General features: G+C 40.6%; 3 protein-coding genes across 4 annotated transcripts in view; 1 reads left to right on the forward strand and 2 right to left on the reverse strand.

Moving 5' to 3' along the window:
* Positions 1-9,203, reverse strand: part of LOC119578694 (rabankyrin-5-like) — a 95,611-nt gene extending 86,408 nt beyond the window's left edge. The window contains exons 1-6 of one of the 2 annotated variants that reach the window (XM_037926269.1): positions 9,104-9,203; positions 7,293-7,471; positions 6,756-6,876; positions 5,928-6,072; positions 5,507-5,630; positions 3,484-3,622 (exon numbers count right to left, since the gene is read on the reverse strand). In XM_037926269.1, the coding sequence (XP_037782197.1) occupies positions 3,484-3,621 (138 nt within the window). In that variant the 5' untranslated portion in view covers position 3,622; positions 5,507-5,630; positions 5,928-6,072; ... (1 more) ...; positions 7,293-7,471; positions 9,104-9,203. Of the gene's footprint in view, positions 1-3,483; positions 3,623-5,506; positions 5,631-5,927; positions 6,073-6,755; positions 6,877-7,292; positions 7,531-9,103 lie in introns of those variants that run through there. The other variant, XM_037926270.1, reaches the window with a different exon arrangement.
* LOC119578695 lies at positions 603-2,993 on the forward strand. Its single transcript, XM_037926271.1, has 3 exons — positions 603-802; positions 1,587-1,754; positions 1,955-2,993. Exons 1-3 carry the CDS (start codon positions 658-660, stop codon positions 2,209-2,211), a joined length of 570 nt encoding a protein of 189 aa, XP_037782199.1. The 5' UTR covers positions 603-657; the 3' UTR covers positions 2,212-2,993.
* LOC119578422 (rabankyrin-5-like) lies at positions 5,286-8,437 on the reverse strand. The gene is made up of 7 exons (XM_037926006.1): positions 8,378-8,437; positions 7,950-7,959; positions 7,293-7,471; positions 6,756-6,876; positions 5,928-6,072; positions 5,507-5,630; positions 5,286-5,336 (listed from the first exon to the last, which is right to left on the reverse strand). Exons 1-7 carry the CDS (start codon positions 8,435-8,437, stop codon positions 5,286-5,288), a joined length of 690 nt encoding a protein of 229 aa, XP_037781934.1.
* Positions 9,204-17,500: the final 8,297 nt, after the last annotated feature.

A 17,500-nucleotide genomic window follows, 5' to 3' on the forward strand; every position in this document is an offset into this window, starting at 1 on the left:
ATGATGAATTGAAGTGATGATAGGATGAATTGATCACGTGCCTAATAGAAATACGCCTCCCCTAAAAACATGAACGAGATAATCCCATCCGTCAGTGTCAAAGCAGCGTGCAAGTATCATTTCTTCAGTGCACTCATAAAATCTCGTCTCTATATGAACGAGATAATCCCATCCGTCAGTGTCAAAGCAGCGTGCCAATGTATCATTTTCTGTCAAGTGCTACAGGTTCTCTCCTAAGAAATCTTTCGTGCTTCTTTATTTTTTACTGTCAATCTGTCTCTCACTCACTCACTCACTCTCTCTCTCTCTCTCTCTCTCTCTCTCTCTCTCTCTCTCTCTCTCTCCTCTCTCTCTCTCTCTCTCTCTCTCTCCTCTCCTCACTCACTCACTCACTCACTCACTCACTCACTCACTCACTCACTCACTCACTCACTCACACACACACACACACACACACACACACACACACACACACACACACACACACACAAAAAAAAAAAAAAAAAAAAAAAAAAAAAAAGACTAATAATAATAATAAAAAAGTGAAAACATAACTTTTTTTTTTTTTCCTTGCCACCACTTCCCTCCTCTCAAACATTAATAATTTTCCTTCCACAGACAAGAAGAATAAGGGAAAAAAAAAAAAAAAAAGCAGTGATGGTCGAATCTGCGAGAAGAGTGCCACCTGAGGACGCCGGGCAGGGGGGTAGAAGGAGTGCCACTTCAGGCTGCCCTTCGCTGGCACCCCGGAGGCTTCTGGTGCCAGCCCTGCTCCTGGCCCTCATCCTCCTCACACCAACAGGTAATAAAAAAAAAAATTAAGACATGTTTGCCAGATCACCCCAAAAGAATCTTTAAAATAATTTGCCAATTCAACCCAATGCAGTGGACGAGGTTTGACCTTTGACCTTTGACCCTTGACCCTTTGCTGCAACACACGTCAAGTAACGTCGCCCACTGTTTCAGATGACGCTGTACATTTGCTTTGCAGATCAGTTTGGAAACTAGTGCTCTGTGTGTGTGTGTGTGTGTGTGTGTGTGTGTGTGTGTGTGTGTGTGTGTGTGTGTGTGTGTGTGTGTGTGTGTGTGTGTGTGTGTGTGTGTGTGCATGCACATGTGAGGTGGGGTGGAATATGTTTATGTATGTATGTACTTATATACTTATATAAAGTATGTATGTATATACGCATGTGTGTTCGTGTCTGTGTTTATGAGGTGGGGTGGGATGTGTGTCTGTATGTATGCAAGTATGTATGTACATGTCTATGTTTGTGTGTATGTATGTGTGTTTATGTGTATGTGTGTATGTATGTATGTGTGTATGTATGTATGTATGTATGTATGTATGTATGTATGTATGTATGTATGTATGTATGTATGTATGCATGTATGTATGTATGTAAATATGCATGCTTGCATGTATGTGAGTGTGTCAATATAATAATCATAATAGTAATAGTAATAAGGTAGCTGAACCAAATCATTTAAAATTATTTTCCCTATAACCTTCCCCCATTATACAAATACAAACCAAGACAGTACCTTTACCATCATACGCATTCACATCCGAGATTATTCCTTTCCAGTGGGCAGCATCAAGTGTTACGAGTGTGTACACAACAACCAGAGAATGAAGAGGCACAATCGCTACGTCTACCCCTGTTCAGAGTTTGATGGCTCAGACAGATACATCATGAACTGCCCGGACTCAAAGCTTTGCATTTACCAGCGGATAACTTTGCCATTGTCGAACGGTAAGTATCTCCTTGTTTGGGAGAAAGAAAAGAAAAAAGAAAAAAACTTTATGACATGTATATATCATTTCAGATTTTTCTTTATAATGGTCACGGAGGTGATTCAGTAAACTGTATGGTCACATATCAGTATATAAATCCTTTGAACTTTTTTTTTAACCAAAAATATTTATTTCTACTCATTTTCTTCCCACTTCCAGCAGAAAACATAATTGTAAAAACAATGGATGGCTGTACCCCAAACACCACAGACAACGCCCGCTATGCCGAGGCAGGTCTGGTCAAAGAAGGCTGCATCCAACACAGGAGTCTGTACAAACCCCCCTCATCAGAATACTGTTACTGCAGTCACAATCTCTGTAATGGAACGATGACCAACTTGTCTTCTACGGTCATCCTGGCAATTCTTTTGGCGACGGCACTTTTTTACAATTACCAGTGGTCAAGCTTGTCCTGATATTTCCAAACCCATAGATATTATAAAATGATACATCTACTGAGATCTCCTTTCCATAATCTTCAACTGCATGCACACAATATATGTGTAGTGCAAATCTTCTACTATGAGTAAATACAGGACGTTTCTGGTTTCTGGTTATTCTAAGGTTTACATGGAAATGCTGTGAAACTTCCTTGGGATCTTTAGGTAGGTGGGGACTAACCGATTCCAAATTTAACTTGGGAACTGTAAATACTTGTCTACAAATCCAATAATGTTAAATTTTATATAGTGCATAAAAAAAGAATATCCTTATCTAAATCTCTAGAATACTTTTATATGAATCATAGCTTCAAGAGACTCTTTCAATATTTTCTGAGCCGTCACACAACAAGCAACCAAGCTCTTAACTACTGCAGAGCACTCGAGGCAGTGACTGTAACGTTCGACAGACAACCCATAACTCCAGAAGTCCAAATATGGTGCTTAGTAAACCTTGGGAACAGCTGACCTACAGGTTTTTTTTGCAGCGCAAGACGTAATAGACTAGTCAATGTGCATGGCTGTGCTTTCTTGTGACTTCTTGCATTACGATGTAAGTTATTTTCTTATTTTGTAATAAAGATGGCTATGTAATCGTTTACTTTAAAAAAATTCAATCATTACTTAAAGTACCTATAGTGAAACTTACAGAGCTACAGTGTGCTCTGTATAAAGACTGTGATATTATGTTAGCATTCATTTGACTATTGATAATGATACTCTTCAATGTTTAATATGGAATAAATGTTACAGAGGAATAAATGTGTATCCTTCACAAAAGTAATGAAAACAATTTCACATGTTGAAATCAGTTGAAATTCTGAGTCATTTCCAAACCCCAAAACAGGTGAATCGATTGGATAAAGAAATACAAATTCCTGGCTGATATGGACTATTTAAAACATTATTTTGTTATTAACCTGCAGACAAAAGTGCCCTGGAGTTTACATAAAATAGGAACTAAATTAGAGATAATTATGCATGATCCATCATATAAATCCACCATATACACCTTCCCTCTCCCGTTCACACACAAAAGCACTCCTAACCAACCCTGCTTCCAGGCGAAAAGAGAAGAGAAAACAATATAAAACCAAAATGTACATAACCATGTCTCATGACCACCCTTCACAGGCCTCTTTAAGAAGACAACATTTAGACTCAAAATACCACAGATTTTCCCTTTTTCTCCTTAATCCATCCATTTCATTAAAAAAAAAAAAAAAAACTCTACGGTTTTCTACTGACCTGAGAGTCGAACTCGATGAGGTACAAGAAAACCACGTCTTCTCTCTGCAGTCTGATGGCCGCATGCAAGGTGCTCGTATTAACATGGCATAAGCAAAGGAGCCGACATGTGTGAAAAGTCATCGGGGGTGAAGTCATTCTGCGAAGGACAAAGACAAAGCAGAAGTGAATGGGGGGAACATAATGGATGTATAAAATAAGGCAACGAATCGATCATCCACTGAAAGTTCATGGAGAAGACAGTAAAAAAAAAAAAAAAAAAAAAAAAAAAAAAATTAAAAGAATTCACAATGTCCAAAGGAGTAACTTTATTACACCTTATGCTCTTTTCTCATCTCCTTTTCTTCTCTTTAACACTCTCCTTTCCTCTCCTCACTTATCTGTTCTTCTCTCTTTTCTCCTCTTTCCCATACCTTGCTTTCAACCTTCCTCCTTTTTACTAAAGGAAACAACAAAAAATAAAAGCATAGATAATAATGTTTACAGTTTTATAACACAAATATCATAACAAACAATGTCAAGAATTCCAAGGTCAAAGCTAATTGAAACATCTCCTTTGTTCTTCACACAAAATATAAGACTATTTACAGTCTCTAATTATAGTTTCCTATGCGTCTCTTTTTCCATGTACCAGGAAATTAACATGAATGATACACTGTAACGCATTCACTTCCTGATATTCATTACAAATAATGCATAATACACTACAAAATATACTCTTATTAAATAAAGGCAGGTCTCAATATAGATAACTTAAAGTTTAAGTGTAATTACAGATTCTACTTTACTTAATACAGTAATATGTAATATGACATTAGATAACATTCTTCAGTTATTTCAATTAATTCTGTAAAACTAAAGCGTATATTGTCAAAAGCACCGATATATATATATGAAAAATCATTCTTGAAACAAGCATCTCTAAAACTTCAATTGAAAAGAGACCAACTCAAGTTTTTTTTTCCTTCTTTTCCATAATCCTTCCCCATTTCTGCCTGCCGAACAAAATGCTCTGCGCTCCATATATTCTCTTCCACACTAATTAGGGTAACATTTGGATAATTTTATGCAAAACCTGATTTTTACATTTTAAACTTATGTATGTTTTTTTTTTTCCATCAACAATAAAGGCAATCCTTTCTCTTCCCCCCAAAATTCAGTCTTATTCAACAAATAGCAAGTTTGCAACAGCTTCAGAAGACACCACTGTCATCATAACAACCCCAGTCAGATTTTTTTCCATGACCATGAAAGCATCATAATAAAGATTATCAATTTCCTTTAACTAAACTGCTCACAAAAGTTTTATTTTACAATTCTGTTTACATCGAGACAGATTCACAATCACTTATTAAAGAGACATTTACTAGGTCTGCTAGTGTCACCTTTTTATTGGATTTCTTGATTTTTTATTGAAAGAGAAGTTTTAACTTACCATAACTATTATTCTCATTATCAATGAGATAATGTTACTCATATTAATACTGCTATCATTATCAAATTATTTACAACAACACGAGTAATAAATACAAAAAATGCTTCATTCAAAAAACTCACAAATAGGGTAAATAGGTGAGGCAGTAGGCCTATTAACCGACTCCTTAGCAAATGCATGCTTCTAGAGCCATAGATGAATAAACAAAATTAATAAAACACAATGACAGTGGTCTTACTTAGTTACTTGGTGTTCGCTTAAGCAAAAACCCTATTAGTGGCTCATGTTAGGACCAACTTGGGGGACTCTACATACATATATGCACTCCCAGCATCAATAGGTTAAGCCTTCAAATAAACGCCTTTTGCTACATAAACCTTGTCTCCCACATCAATGTCCTAAACAGCCAACTGGTAACCTATAAAAGTTTGGTACAAACTCAACCAAAATAAGCCACAAAAATAGAAGCATATTTCAAGAAAGCCATTTTCCTAAGTCCTGACATTACTTACCCTGACAGTGGCCAGAGAAATAAAATATCACCTTCCAAGATTAGCAACTTCTCATAACGTTCGCTCCAAAACTCACCCAATGTGTGGATATCAGTGTTGAACAATGATCCCTCAATGTCTGCGCACCAATCTCATCTGCTGTGGTGTAGAGTCGAACACAGTTTCTCACTGTGACCCAACCCATGAGTGCCTTTTCACATCTGTGTGATTTATAAAGAAACTGCTTATTTTTCTAAAACATTAAAATGGACTGTGAGAAAGGAAAAAAGTCAACGTTCTAGAGACTAGAACTAAGAGACCGGTTTCTATAGTTAGAAAAATTTTGTATACTTCTTACTGTGGCTTTTTTTAATTCTTAAAATGAAGTAACAATCTCATCACATCAAAGTCTCCAATTCACTTAACTTTCATTCAAGAAGGCTCATAAATGTATACTTCTTATTTTCCTTAATAATTTAGTCATATTAATATCACAGTTCTACAAATTAAACCCTTACCTTTTCATCAAAGGATTTAAAGAGAAACATGCTGCTGCCCTCATGAGACTGAGTGTGAAGTCATGCTCATTGAGGAGACTGACGTGGTCTGTGTACACCCATCGCAAAACAGCCTCACCAACCTCTTCGTCCAGTGAACTCCAATCTGAAGAAAAAAAAAAAAAAAAAAAATCATACATATATATTCATATCATACATAAATATATACATTATATATATATATATATATATATATATATATATATATATATATATATATATATATATATATATATATATATATATATATATATATATACATATATATAAGAGAGAATGTTACCTAAAAAGGTAACACCGGCACTCTCCGTGGAAAGGAACTGGGGACCCTACCACGTACTCACTCCAAGAGCATCACAACGTGAAAACTGCAATTGAGTATCATGCTGTGACCACGGCGGCTCAGACATGAACCTACCGTTAAATGATGATATATATATATATATATATATATATATATATATATATATATATATATATATATATATATATATATATAATATTTATACATATAACTATAACAATAGATATAAATGTTTGTCTACCTATCAATAACTCTACTTCATATCACAGATCTCTCTCTCTCTCTCTCTCTCTCTCACTCCTGTTTTCTTTTTCTCATTCTCATTCTCATTTTCTTTCTCTCTCTCTCTATATATATATATATATTTTTTTTCCCTCTCCCTGTCCCTCTCTCTCTCTCTCTCTCTAAAAAAAAAAAAAAAAAATCTTCATCATCCCATCACTTCCATTACTTAGCCTTCCGCAACTTAAAACAACTTCCCTTACCTAGTGCATCAACGTCTGCGAGGGACGATACCCCCCAGTTGTCACTACGCGCTGCCAGAACAAAACGATGGGCTCTTATGGTCCTGGTTCCAAGGTGTACCGACATGTCGCTGTACTTTTCCTGAAAGAATGAGAGGAGTGCCATTAATAGACCGATCTCAGCGTTCTTAAATTCTTACAGATTAAGGCACCGACTTGCAATCAAAGTAGCCTGTCTTTGAGAAGCCTTTTTTTTTTTTTATCTTAACCCTTGAAGGAAGCAAAGGCTTATGGTGCATTACAAAAAAAAAAAGGGAAATTATATATATATATATATATATATATATATATATATATATATATATATATATATATATATATATATATATATATATATATATATATGTATGTATATATATATAATAAAAAAATATATATATAAATATATATATACACACATACATACCCAAGTTGAGAAATGTGTAAAAAAAAAAAAAAAAACACAGACCAAACAAAACCAAAATCACGAAAACTCGAGAGGGAAAACGGCCAACCTACCTTGTCGTACAAATCTGCCACGAACCGCAAGAGCCTCGTGACAAAGGAGTCCTCCCCTTCCGAGACCTGAGTGCCTGCCGTGACGATGGCATGCTGCTGCTCTAGTGCTGTGTATCTTTCCTGCAGCTTCACGTACTGTTCGCGCAGTAGGGACAGATGCTGCTGCAGCTTCCCCACCTCTGGCAATGGAAAATGTGAAGAAAAAGTGAAAATTATGAAAAAAAAAAAAAAAATCTACATACATATACATAAAAAAAAAGTGCTTTAAATTCTTTATTTTCATTTCAGTCATTTACCAATTCTTCACTGTCCAATAAACTGCATTTACTTTCCAAGTGATAATGTCTATTTCCTATATTTTGAACCTATCATGTAAATACTGAAGCCTATCTTTTCAAATTATGAAACATTCTCTTCTAATATCACAATGCTTTAAAAATTTACACAAGACAATGGGATACAAATAAAACTAACGATTGTGTTCATACACAAAGACAGAGTCCATATATATAATTATACTTATACATATACATATGCATATACGTGTATATATATGTATAACATATATATATATATATATATATATATATATATATATATATATATATATATATATATATATATATATAATAAATATATATATATTCATTTTCTTACCTTTCTTGAACTGAGGAAACAATAAAGCAAAATTTTTAATACCATCAATATTACATCCACAGAAAAAAATCATCAGTCTCACCAAACCCTGCCCAGATCAAATTCAAGACAACTTAATAGAAGTGTTTTCCATAATTGGGTAAAATCACGGGAAGCTAGAACGCAATAGACAGGTCCCACTGTAAGGGCCCCACTGGATTCAAGGTAGCCAATCTCATATTAATTCTCAGGGTTTGCTCTATCCGCCTGTACGTCATACATATCCGTTTGGTTTGCTATATCAGTTATAACTCCATAAACAGTTCAATGCTCATGGTTTTAAGCTGGTTAAGGCAAAATATTCTGTCTCCCTTTAAACCAGGATAGATCAATGGGAAGGATTGCAGAAGCAACAGCCGAAGACAACGTATTGTGGGGCATTAAAACACCTGAACCTGAAGAGCATTAGTTACTCGCTTCTGAATCACAGTGCTGTAAGACTGTGTCATTAGACTAACAATTTATCCCAAAAAAGTCCAGCCAGTTTTGTCAATCAATACTGTAGTTATTGGTAACAGTAGTACAGTTGCTACATGATTTTTCCCCCATTACCCTAACATCCAATGGTTCTAAAAATGTGCCAGTTTAACATCTGTCACATCCATTCATTCAAAGCTGTGGCACTGACATATATGCAAAAAAAGACAATTTTAGGAGCTAAATGTAAATTAATTTCTTTTCAAACAGTTAAACCCAGATTCAAATCACATGGCTGGCGCCCACTCAAAATCTCTCTAAAAGACAGGAATCATACAATAAAAAATCCACTACAAAGGTGACTAACAAAATCAATTATGTGCTTATTAAGACTAGAGATGTATATACAACTATAATTTTTCATATCTTCTACCCATAGAAATATATACAGTAACAACCAAACATATGAAGATATCAATAAGGTTACACAAGGCCTTTACAATCAGTTAAACTAACTACACTTCTTACTTTTAATCATCAGTCTACTTGGATTCCTGTGTATACAAAGTTCTACATATTTTAAAACAACCAACAACCGACAAATAACTACCAACAGGAATACACGATTGCTATAACACGCTCGCATCACTGAAATACAGCTCGACCATCACAAAATCGTTGACTGTTTGTTGCCTTACCATCCTGTACATGGGACATTTCCTCACCAACTATAACATTCCCACGTTTGGACAGAAGGCATGGTATAGTCTCAGTTAGGTCTGAACCTGCAGTGTGGTCTGGAATTATATCAGCAAAGTATGGTAACTCGTTTCCTGATTATTCAACCGATTCAAAAGTGATTATTAATTCCCGTGTCCTGTAGATACATATGGCAAAGGTGACTTCTCACTTATTATTAATTCATAAGAGTAATTATCATTTTCATCTATGGATAAAAGAGAGAAATAGAGAGAAAGAAAGAGAGAAAGAAAGAGAGAAAGAAAGAAAAAGGGAGGGATAGGGATAGGGAGAGGGGGGGAGGGAGGGAGGGAGGGAGGGGGGGAGGGAGGGAGGGAGGGGGGGAGGAGGGGGGGAAAGAGGGAGGGGGGGGGGAGGGGGGGGGGGGGGGGAGGGAGAAGGAGAGGGGGGGGGAAGAAGAGAGGAGAGAGAGAGAGAGAGAGAGGAGGGAGAGAGAGGAGGAGGGAAGAAGAAAGAGAAAAGAGAGGGAAAGAGAGAAGGAGGGGCAGAAGAAAAGGGGAGAGAGAAGGGGGGGAGAGGAGGCGGGAGGGGGGAAGGAAGAAAAAAGGGGGAGAGAGAGAGGAGAAGGAGAGAGAGAGAGAGAGGAGAGAGAAAAGAGAGAGAAAGGGGAGAAAGAGAAAGAGGGAAAGAGAAAAGGGGAAAAAGGGGGAGAAAAGGAGAGAGAGAGAGAGAGAGAGAGAGAGAGAGAGAGGGGGAGAAAAAGAGAAAAAGAAAAGAAAAAGAGAGAGAAAGAGAAGAGAAAGAAAGAGAAAGAAAAGGGGAGAGGAGAGAGAAAGAGAGAGGGGAAAAAAAAAGAGGGAAAGAAAGAAGGGAGGGGGAAAAAAGGGGATGAAAAAGAGGGAGGGGGGGGGGGGGGGAGGGAGGAGGGAGGGGGGAGGGAGGGAGGGAGGGAGGGAGGGGGGAGGGGGGGAGGGAGGGGGGAGGGGGGGGAGGGGGGGGGAGGGAGGGGGAGAGAAAAGAGAGAGAGAGAGAGAGAGAGGAGAGAGACATAGGAGAGAGAAAAGGAGAGAAAGAAAAAGAGAGAGATAGGAGAGAGAGAAAAAGAAAGGAAGAGAAGAGGAAAGAGAAAGAAAAAGGGAAAAAGAGAAAGAAAAGAGAAAAGGGAGAGGGAAAGAGAGAGAGAGAGGGGAGGGGGGAGAGAGAGAGGAAGAGAGAGAGAGAGAGAGAGAGAGAGAGAGAGAGAGAGAGAGAGAGAGAAAGAGAGAGAGGAGGGAGAGAGAGAGAGTCTGTTTTGGGGTGTGTGTGTGTGGTGTGGTTGTGGTGTGTGTGTGGTTGTGTGTGTGGGTGTGGTGTGTGGTGTTTTGTGTGTCTGGAAAAGGTATGTTTGTGTGTGGTTGTGTGTGTGTGTTGTGTTTTGGGTGTGGGGTGGTGTGTGTGTGGTGGTGTGTGTGCTTTGTTGTGTGTGTGGTGCAGTGTTGTGTGGGGTTGTGTGTGTGGGTGTTGTGGGTGGGTGTGGTGTGCTGTGTGTGTGTGTGAATGTGTGGGTGTGTGTGTGCATGTGGTGGTGTCATAGTGTGTGTGTGTGTGTGTGCATGGTTGTGGCATGTGTTGGGATGTGGTGTTGCATCTGTGTGTGCATTGTGTGTGGTGCAGTGTGTGTGTGTGTGCATGGGGTGTGCTTGGGTGTGTGTGTGGGGTTTGTGTCTTTTTGTGTGTACCTGCATTTGTGTGTGTGGGTTCCTTTGTACATAGTGTGTGACGTATGTGTATGTATGTGTATATTGTGATGTAGTGTATGTATGTGTATGTAGTGTATGCAGTGTAGCTTGTATGCATGTGTAGCATGGTATGCAGTGATGTTGTGTAGTTATGTGTATGTGGTGGGTGTGTGGGGGTGGGGTTTGGGGTGTGTGTGGGTGTGGTTGGGGGTTTGTTGTGGGTGGGGTTTGGGGGTGTGTGGTGTGTTGTGGTTTGTGTGGGTGGTTGGGTGTTGTGGGGTTTGGGGTGGGTGTGGGGTTGGGTGTGGTGGGTTGGGTGTGTGTGTGGTTGTGTGTGTGTGTGTGTTGTGTGGTGTGTGTTGTGTGTGTGTGTTTTGTGTGTGTGTGTGGGTGTGGTGCGTGTGGGGTGCGTGGTGTGTGTGTGGGGTGTGTGGGTGTGGTGTGTGGGTGGTGTGTGTGTGTGTGTGTGTGCGTTTGTGTGTGCATGTGTGGTGTGCATGTGTGGCATGTGTGTGTGGTGTGTGGTATGAAAAGTGTGGTGAAGATGTGTGTGTCGGAAGAGGTGGTGTCTGTGAAAAGTTGTGGTGGTGTGCATGTGTGTTGTGTGCATTGTGTGTGGTGCATGTGGGGTGTGTGGTGGTGTGTGTTTTTGGTGTTGGTTGTGGTGTGGTGTGGTGTGTTGTGTGTTGGTGGGTGTGTGGGGTTGCGGTGTGTGGAGTGGTGTGCATGTGTGTGGATGGTTTGTGGCTGTGTGTGTGCATGGGTTGCATGTGTGGTGCATGTGTGTGGCATGGGGGCAGTGGGTGATGTTGTTGGTGTGATGTGTGTGTGGTGCATGTTTTAACGATGGCCCGATGAGGGGTAAAAGTGCAGACAATCGCGTCTGGCACAGAGGAAATCTTGGCACGGCAAAGGGAAACAGACTTCTTATTTGTTTTGGATATATTGTAATAGAGGATGGTCAACTGACGGACAGAGGTTAGTGGGGCAGCGTGTGTAGGGTCTGTTTTTCGTCGGGGCGCCCCTTTTTTTATAAGATTGAATGGGAAAAACTCACAGGGGTTCGAGTACTAGGAAGTGGAGGAGAGGAGTGATCGTGTACACGGGACGGCGTCGCGAGGGGGAAAGGGCCGCGGATGTGGGCCCCTTTGTCATTCAGCAAAGGTGTGGTATGTAGAGGTAGTGTTTTTGTATTAAATATATATATTAGTGTGAGGGAAATGGCCATATGTGAACAGGTTTTACTCGATAGTGCCAGACGCGCCCTTGTCTGCACTCACCGCTCATCGCCATCGTTACAGTGGGAAATGGCCATATGTGAATAGGTATTTCACTGTGGTGTGTGTGATGTGGTGTGTGTGATGTGTGTGTGTGTGTGCATGTGGTGTGGGGGGTGGTGTGGGGGTGGGTGAAAATTTTTTGGGGTTTTGGTGCATTTTTGTGGTGGTCGTGGGTGTGTGGTGTGGCAGGTGTGGGGGTTTTGGGTGGGCATTTGGGGGGGCTGTGTGTGTGTGTGGGGGTGTGTGGGTGTTTTGGGGGTTGGGGGTGGGTGGTGTGTGTTGTGGTGTTTTGGGTGTTTTTTGGGGTTGGTGTGTGGGTGTTTTGTTGTTGGTTTTTTGTGTGTGTGTTTTGTGTTGTGTGGGTGGTGTGGGGGGGGTTTTGGGTGCATGGTGCGGTTGTGTTTTTGTGGTTGGTGTTGTGGGTGCTTTTTGTGTTTTGTTTGTTGTTTTTTTTTTTCGTGGGGTGCATGTGGTGTTCATTTTGGGGTTTTCTTTTTTGGCGTGGGTGGCATTGTGTTTTTGTCATTTGTGTGTGGCGGGTGTGTAATGTGTGTGTGGATGGGGGTTTTTGTGGTTTTGTGTGTGTGTGTGTGGTTTTTGGGGTTTGTTGGTTTTGTGTGGGGCAATGGTGTGTTTTGTGTGGTTTGTTCAGTGTGTGGTGTTTATTGGGTTTGGACATTTTTGGGTGGTGCTTTTTGTGAGTGGGTTGTGTGGTGGTGGGTGTGGTGGTTTTTGTTGTGTGTGTTGTGGGTGGTGTGTGTGGTTTTGTTTTTGTTGTGTGTTTGTGTGTGTTGGTGCATGTGGGGTTCATTTTGTGTGTGTTGTTTGGGGTTTGGGTTTTTGGTGTTTGGGGGGGGTGGGGTTTTTTGGGTTGGGTTGGGGGGTGTTTTGTGTGTGTCATTTTTGTTTTTGTGGGTGTGTGTGTTGGTGGGGTTTTTGTTGTGGGGGGTGTGGGTTTGTGTTTTGTTGTTTAAAAGGTTTTTGGGGTGGGCTTTTTCAGTTTTTTTGTTTTGGGTGTTTTTTTGTGGTGGTTGTTTTGGTGTGGGTTGTGTTGGGGTTTTTGTGTTTTTGGGGTGTTGTGTAAATTTGTTTGTTTTGTTGTTTTTGGGGTTGGGGGTGTGTGTGTGTGGGGGGTGTGTGGTGGTTGGTGTGTGTGGTGTGTGTGTGGTGTTGTGTTGGGGGGTTTTGTGGGGGTGGTGTGGTGGGTGTTGTGGGGGGTGTGGGGTGTTGTGGGTGGGTGGGGGTGTGTGGGGGTTGGGGGTGTGTTGGGGTTTTGTTTGTGTGTTGTGGTTGGGTTTTGGGGGTTTGTGTGTGTTTGTTTTTTGGTTTGGGGTTTTTGGGGGGGTTTTTGGTGTGTGTTTTGTTGTGGGGGTTGTGTTTGTTTGTTTGGGGTTTTTTTGTTTTTTTTTTTTGTTTTTTTTTTTTTTTTTTTTTTTTTTTTTTTTTTTTTTTTTTTTTTTTTTTTTTTTTTTTTTTTTTTTTTTTTTTTTTTTTTTTTTTTTTGGGTTTTTTTTTTTTTGTTTTTTTTTTTTTTTTTTTTTTTTTTTTTTTTTTTTTTTTTTTTTTTTTTTTTTTTTTTTAGGGGGGGGTTTTTGTGGGTTTGGGTGTGGGTTTTTTTTTGGGTTTTTGGGGGGTTTTTTGTGTGTGGGGTGTGTGTGGTGTGTGTGGAAAATTTATTTTATAAAAAAACCCATTAAAAAAAAAAATTTAATTTTTAAAAAAAAAAATTTTTAAAAATTTTAAAATTTTAAAAAAAAATTTTTAAAAAAAAATTTTTTTTAAAAAATAAAAAAATTTTTTTTTTAAAAAATTTTTTAATAAAATTTTAAAAAAAAATTTTCACCCCCCCCCCCCGGGGAAAAATTAAAGTTTTTAAAAATTTTTTAAAAAAAAAAATAAAGGGCCCAAACCCCCCAAAAAAATTTAAAAAAAAAGGGTTTTTTTTAAAAAAAATTTTCCGGGGAAAAAACCCCCGGAAAGGGGTTTTTTTTGGGGGCCTTTTAAATTTAATTTTGGGTTTTCCCCCCGGGGTCTTTAAAAATTTTTTCCAAAAAAAATTTTAAAATTTTATTTTTTAACAAAAAAAAACCCCCCCCCCTTTTAAAAAATTTTTAAAAAATTCCGGGAAAACGGAAACCCTTTTTTGGGGGGGAAAAACCCCTAAAAAAAAAAATTTTTAAAAAAAATTTTTTTTTTAAAAAAACAAAAAAAAAAAAAAAATTTTTTTTTTTCCCCCCAAAATTTTTTTAAAAAAAAAAAAAAAAAACCCCCCCAAAAAAATTTTAAAAAAAATTTTTAAAAAATTTTTTTTTCCCCTTTTAAAAAAAAAATTTTAAAAATTTCCAAAAAAAAAAAAAAAAATTTAAAAATTTTTTTTAAAAATTTAAAAAATTAAAAAATTTTTTTCCCCCCAAAAAATTTTTTAAAAAAGGAAAAAAAAAAAACCCCAAAAATTCAAAAAAAACCCAAAAAAAAGAAAAATTTTAAAAAAATTTTTCAAAAACCCAAAAAAACAAAAAAACTTGGTTTAAAATTTGGGGGAAAAAAAAACCCCCCCCTTTTTTTAAAAAATTTTGGTTCTTTTTTAAAAAATTTTTTAAAAAAAAAAAAAAAACCCAAAAAAAAAAAATTTTAAAAGGTTAAACCCCCGGAAAAAAAAAAGGGGGGGAAATTTTTTTTAAATTCCAAAAGGAAACCCCCAAAAAAATTTTTTTCCCCGGGGGGAAAAATTAAAAAAAAAAATTTTTTAAATTTTTTTTAAATGGGGAAAAAAGGGAAAAAAAAAAAAAGGGGGGGAAAAAAAAAGGGGGGGGGGTTTTTAAAAAAAAAGGGGGAAAAAAAGGGGGGGGGGAAAGGGGGGGGGGGAAAAAAAAAGGGGGGGGGAAAAAAAAAAAAAAAAGGGGGAAAGGGGGAAAAGGGGAGAGGGGGGGGGGGGGGAGAGAGAGAAAAGGAAAAGGAGAGGGAGGGGGGGAAAAGGAAGAAAAAAAGGGAGGGGGGAAAGAGGGGGGAGGGGGGGGGGGGGGAAAAAGGGGGAGAGAGAGGGGAGGGGAGAGAAAGAGGGGGGGGGGGGGAAAAAAGGGGAGAAAAGGAGAGAGAGAGAGAGAGAGAGAGAAAAGGAAAAGGGGGGGAGGGGGGGGGGAAAAAAAGGGGGGGGGGGGGGGGAGGGAGGGGGAAAAAAAAGGGGGGGGGGGGGAGAAAAAAAAAAGGGGGGGGAGAGAGAGAGAGAGAGAGGGAGAGAGGAAAAGGGGGAGGGAGAGAGGGAGAGAGGGGGGGAAAAAGAGAGGGGAAAAGGGAGAGAGGGAGAGGGAGAAAAAAGGGGGGAAAAAGGGGGGGGAAAAAAAAAGGGGGGAAAAAAAGGGGGGGGGGGGGGAAAAAAAAAAGGGGGAAAGGGAGAGAGAAAAAAAAGGGAAAAAAAAAGAGAGAAAAAAAAAGAGAGAGAAAAAGGGAGAGAGAGAAAAAAAAAAAAATGAGGGGAAAAAAGGAGAGAAAGAACAAAAAAAAGGGGAGAGAGAGGGAGAGAAAAAAAGGGGGGGAAAAGGGGAGAGAGAGAGAGAGAAAAAGAGAGAGAGAAAAAAAAAAAGGGGGGGAAAGAAAAAAAAAAAGGGGGAAAAAAGGGGGGGGGGAAAAAGGGGAAAAAAGGAGAAAAAAAGAGGGGGGGAAAAAGGGGGAAAGGGGGGGGGGGGGAAAAAGGGGGAAAGGGAAAAGGGAGGGGGGGGGGAGGGGGGGGGGGGGAGGGGGGGGAAAGAGAAAAAAAAAAAAAAAAAAAAACGGGGGAAAGAGAAAAGAGAGAGAAAAGGGGGGAAAAAAAAGGGGGGAAAAAGGGGGGGGGAGAGAGGGAGGGGGGGAAAGGGGGGGGGGGGAAAAAGGGGAAAAAAGGGGGAGGGGGGGGGAAAAAAAAGGGGGAAAAAAGGGGGAGGGGGGGGGGGGGGGGGAAAGAGAGAGAGAGGAGGGAGAGAAAAAAAAAGAGAAAAAAAAAGGGAGAGAGAAAAAAAGGGGGGGGGGGGAGAGGGGGGGAAAAAGGGAGGGGGAGAGAAAAAAAAGGGGGAGAAAAAAAAAAAGGGGGAGAGAAAGGGGGAAAGAGAGAAAAAATTCCGGGGGGGGGGGGGGTTTGGGGGGGGGGGGGGGGGGGGGGAAAAGGGGGGGAAAAAGGGGGGGAAAAAAGGGGGGGGGGGGGGGGGGGGGGGGGTGGGGGGGGGGGGGGGGGGGGGGTGGGGGGGTGGGTGGGGGGGGGGGGGGGGGGGGGGGGGGGGGGGGGGGGGGGGGGGGGGGGGGGGCGGGGGGGGGGGGGGGGGTGGGGGGGGGGGTTTTTGGGGGGGGGGTTGGTGGGTTTTTTGGGGGGGGGGGGGGGGTTTTTTTTTTTTTTTTTTTTGGGGGGGGGTTTGGGGGGGTTTTGGGGGTGTGTGTGGGGGTTTTGTGTGGGTGGGGGTGTTTTTTTTTTTTTTGTTTTTGTTGTTTGGGTTGTTTTTTTTTGGGGGGGGTTGTTTTTGTTTTTGGGGGTTGTGTTGTGTTTTGTTGTTTGTTGTTTTGGGGGTTTGGGTTGGGGTTTGGGGGTTGTTATTGTGTGTGGGGGGGGGGGTTTTTTTGGGTGTGGGGTTGGGGGTGTGGGGTGGGGGGGGTTTGGGGTTGTGGGGGGGGGGGTTGTTTTTTTTTTGGGGTGGGGGGGGGGGTGTGGGGTTGTGTGTGGGGTGGGTGTGTGTGTTTGGGGGTGTGTAAAAGGGGGGGGGGGGGGTTTTTTTTTTTTAAAAATTTTGGGGGGGGTTTTTTTTTGGGGGTTTGTGTTTTTTTTTGGGTTTTTGTTGTTTGTGGGGGGGGGTGGGGGGGGTTGTTTTGGGGTTGTTTTTTGGGGGGGGGGTTTTTTTTTTTTTTTGGGGGGGGTTTTGGGTGTGGGGTTTTGGGTGTGGGGGGTTTGGGGGGGGGGTTGGGGGGGGGGGGGGTTTTGGGTGTGGGGTTTTTTTTTGGGGGGGTGTGTGGGGTTGTGTGTGGGGTTTGTGTGTGGGGTTGTGTGTGTGTGGGGGGGGGGGAAAAAAAGGGTGTTTTTTTTTAAAAAATTTTTTTTGGGGGGGGGTTTTGTGTGTTTTTGGGGTTTTTTGGGGGTGGGGGTTTTTGGGGTGTGTGGGGGGGTTTTTGTTTGTGGGGAAAAAGGTGGGGGGGGGGGGGGGGTTTGTGTTGGGGGGGGGGGGGGGGTTTTTTTTTTTTTTTTATATTTTTTTTTTGTGGGGTTGGGGGGGTTTTTGTGTGGGGTTGTGTGTGGGGTTTTTGTGTGTGTGGGGGGTTTTTTTTTTTTTTGGGGGGTTTTTGGGGGGGTTTTGTTGGGGTTTGGGGGTGGGGGTTGTGGGGGTTTGGGGGGGGGGGGGTTTTTGGTGTGGGGGGTTTTTTTGTGGGGGGTTTTGTGTGGGGG

Source organism: Penaeus monodon, chromosome 11 (assembly GCF_015228065.2).
Source record: "Penaeus monodon isolate SGIC_2016 chromosome 11, NSTDA_Pmon_1, whole genome shotgun sequence".
In the NCBI taxonomy this organism is placed as follows: Eukaryota; Metazoa; Arthropoda; class Malacostraca; order Decapoda; family Penaeidae; genus Penaeus; species Penaeus monodon.

What these genes read in the sequence shown, in the direction of transcription:
- LOC119578695 (XM_037926271.1), top strand. Translation starts at nt 658, where the DNA reads ATGGTCGAATCTGCGAGAAGAGTGCCACCTGAGGACGCCGGGCAGGGG. An exon ending in CATCCTCCTCACACCAACAG is followed by an intron (nt 803 to 1,586) that starts GTAATAAAAAAA and finishes ATTCCTTTCCAG; the next exon opens with TGGGCAGCATCAAGTGTTAC. An exon ending in AACTTTGCCATTGTCGAACG is followed by an intron (nt 1,755 to 1,954) that starts GTAAGTATCTCC and finishes TCCCACTTCCAG; the next exon opens with CAGAAAACATAATTGTAAAA.
- LOC119578422 (XM_037926006.1), bottom strand. Translation starts at nt 8,437, where the DNA reads ATGACACAGTCTTACAGCACTGTGATTCAGAAGCGAGTAACTAATGCT. An exon ending in CGCAGACGTTGATGCACTAG is followed by an intron (nt 6,073 to 6,755) that starts GTAAGGGAAGTT and finishes TTTTTTCTTCAG; the next exon opens with ATTGGAGTTCACTGGACGAA. An exon ending in CACTGATATCCACACATTGG is followed by an intron (nt 5,337 to 5,506) that starts GTGAGTTTTGGA and finishes AAACTTTTATAG; the next exon opens with GTTACCAGTTGGCTGTTTAG.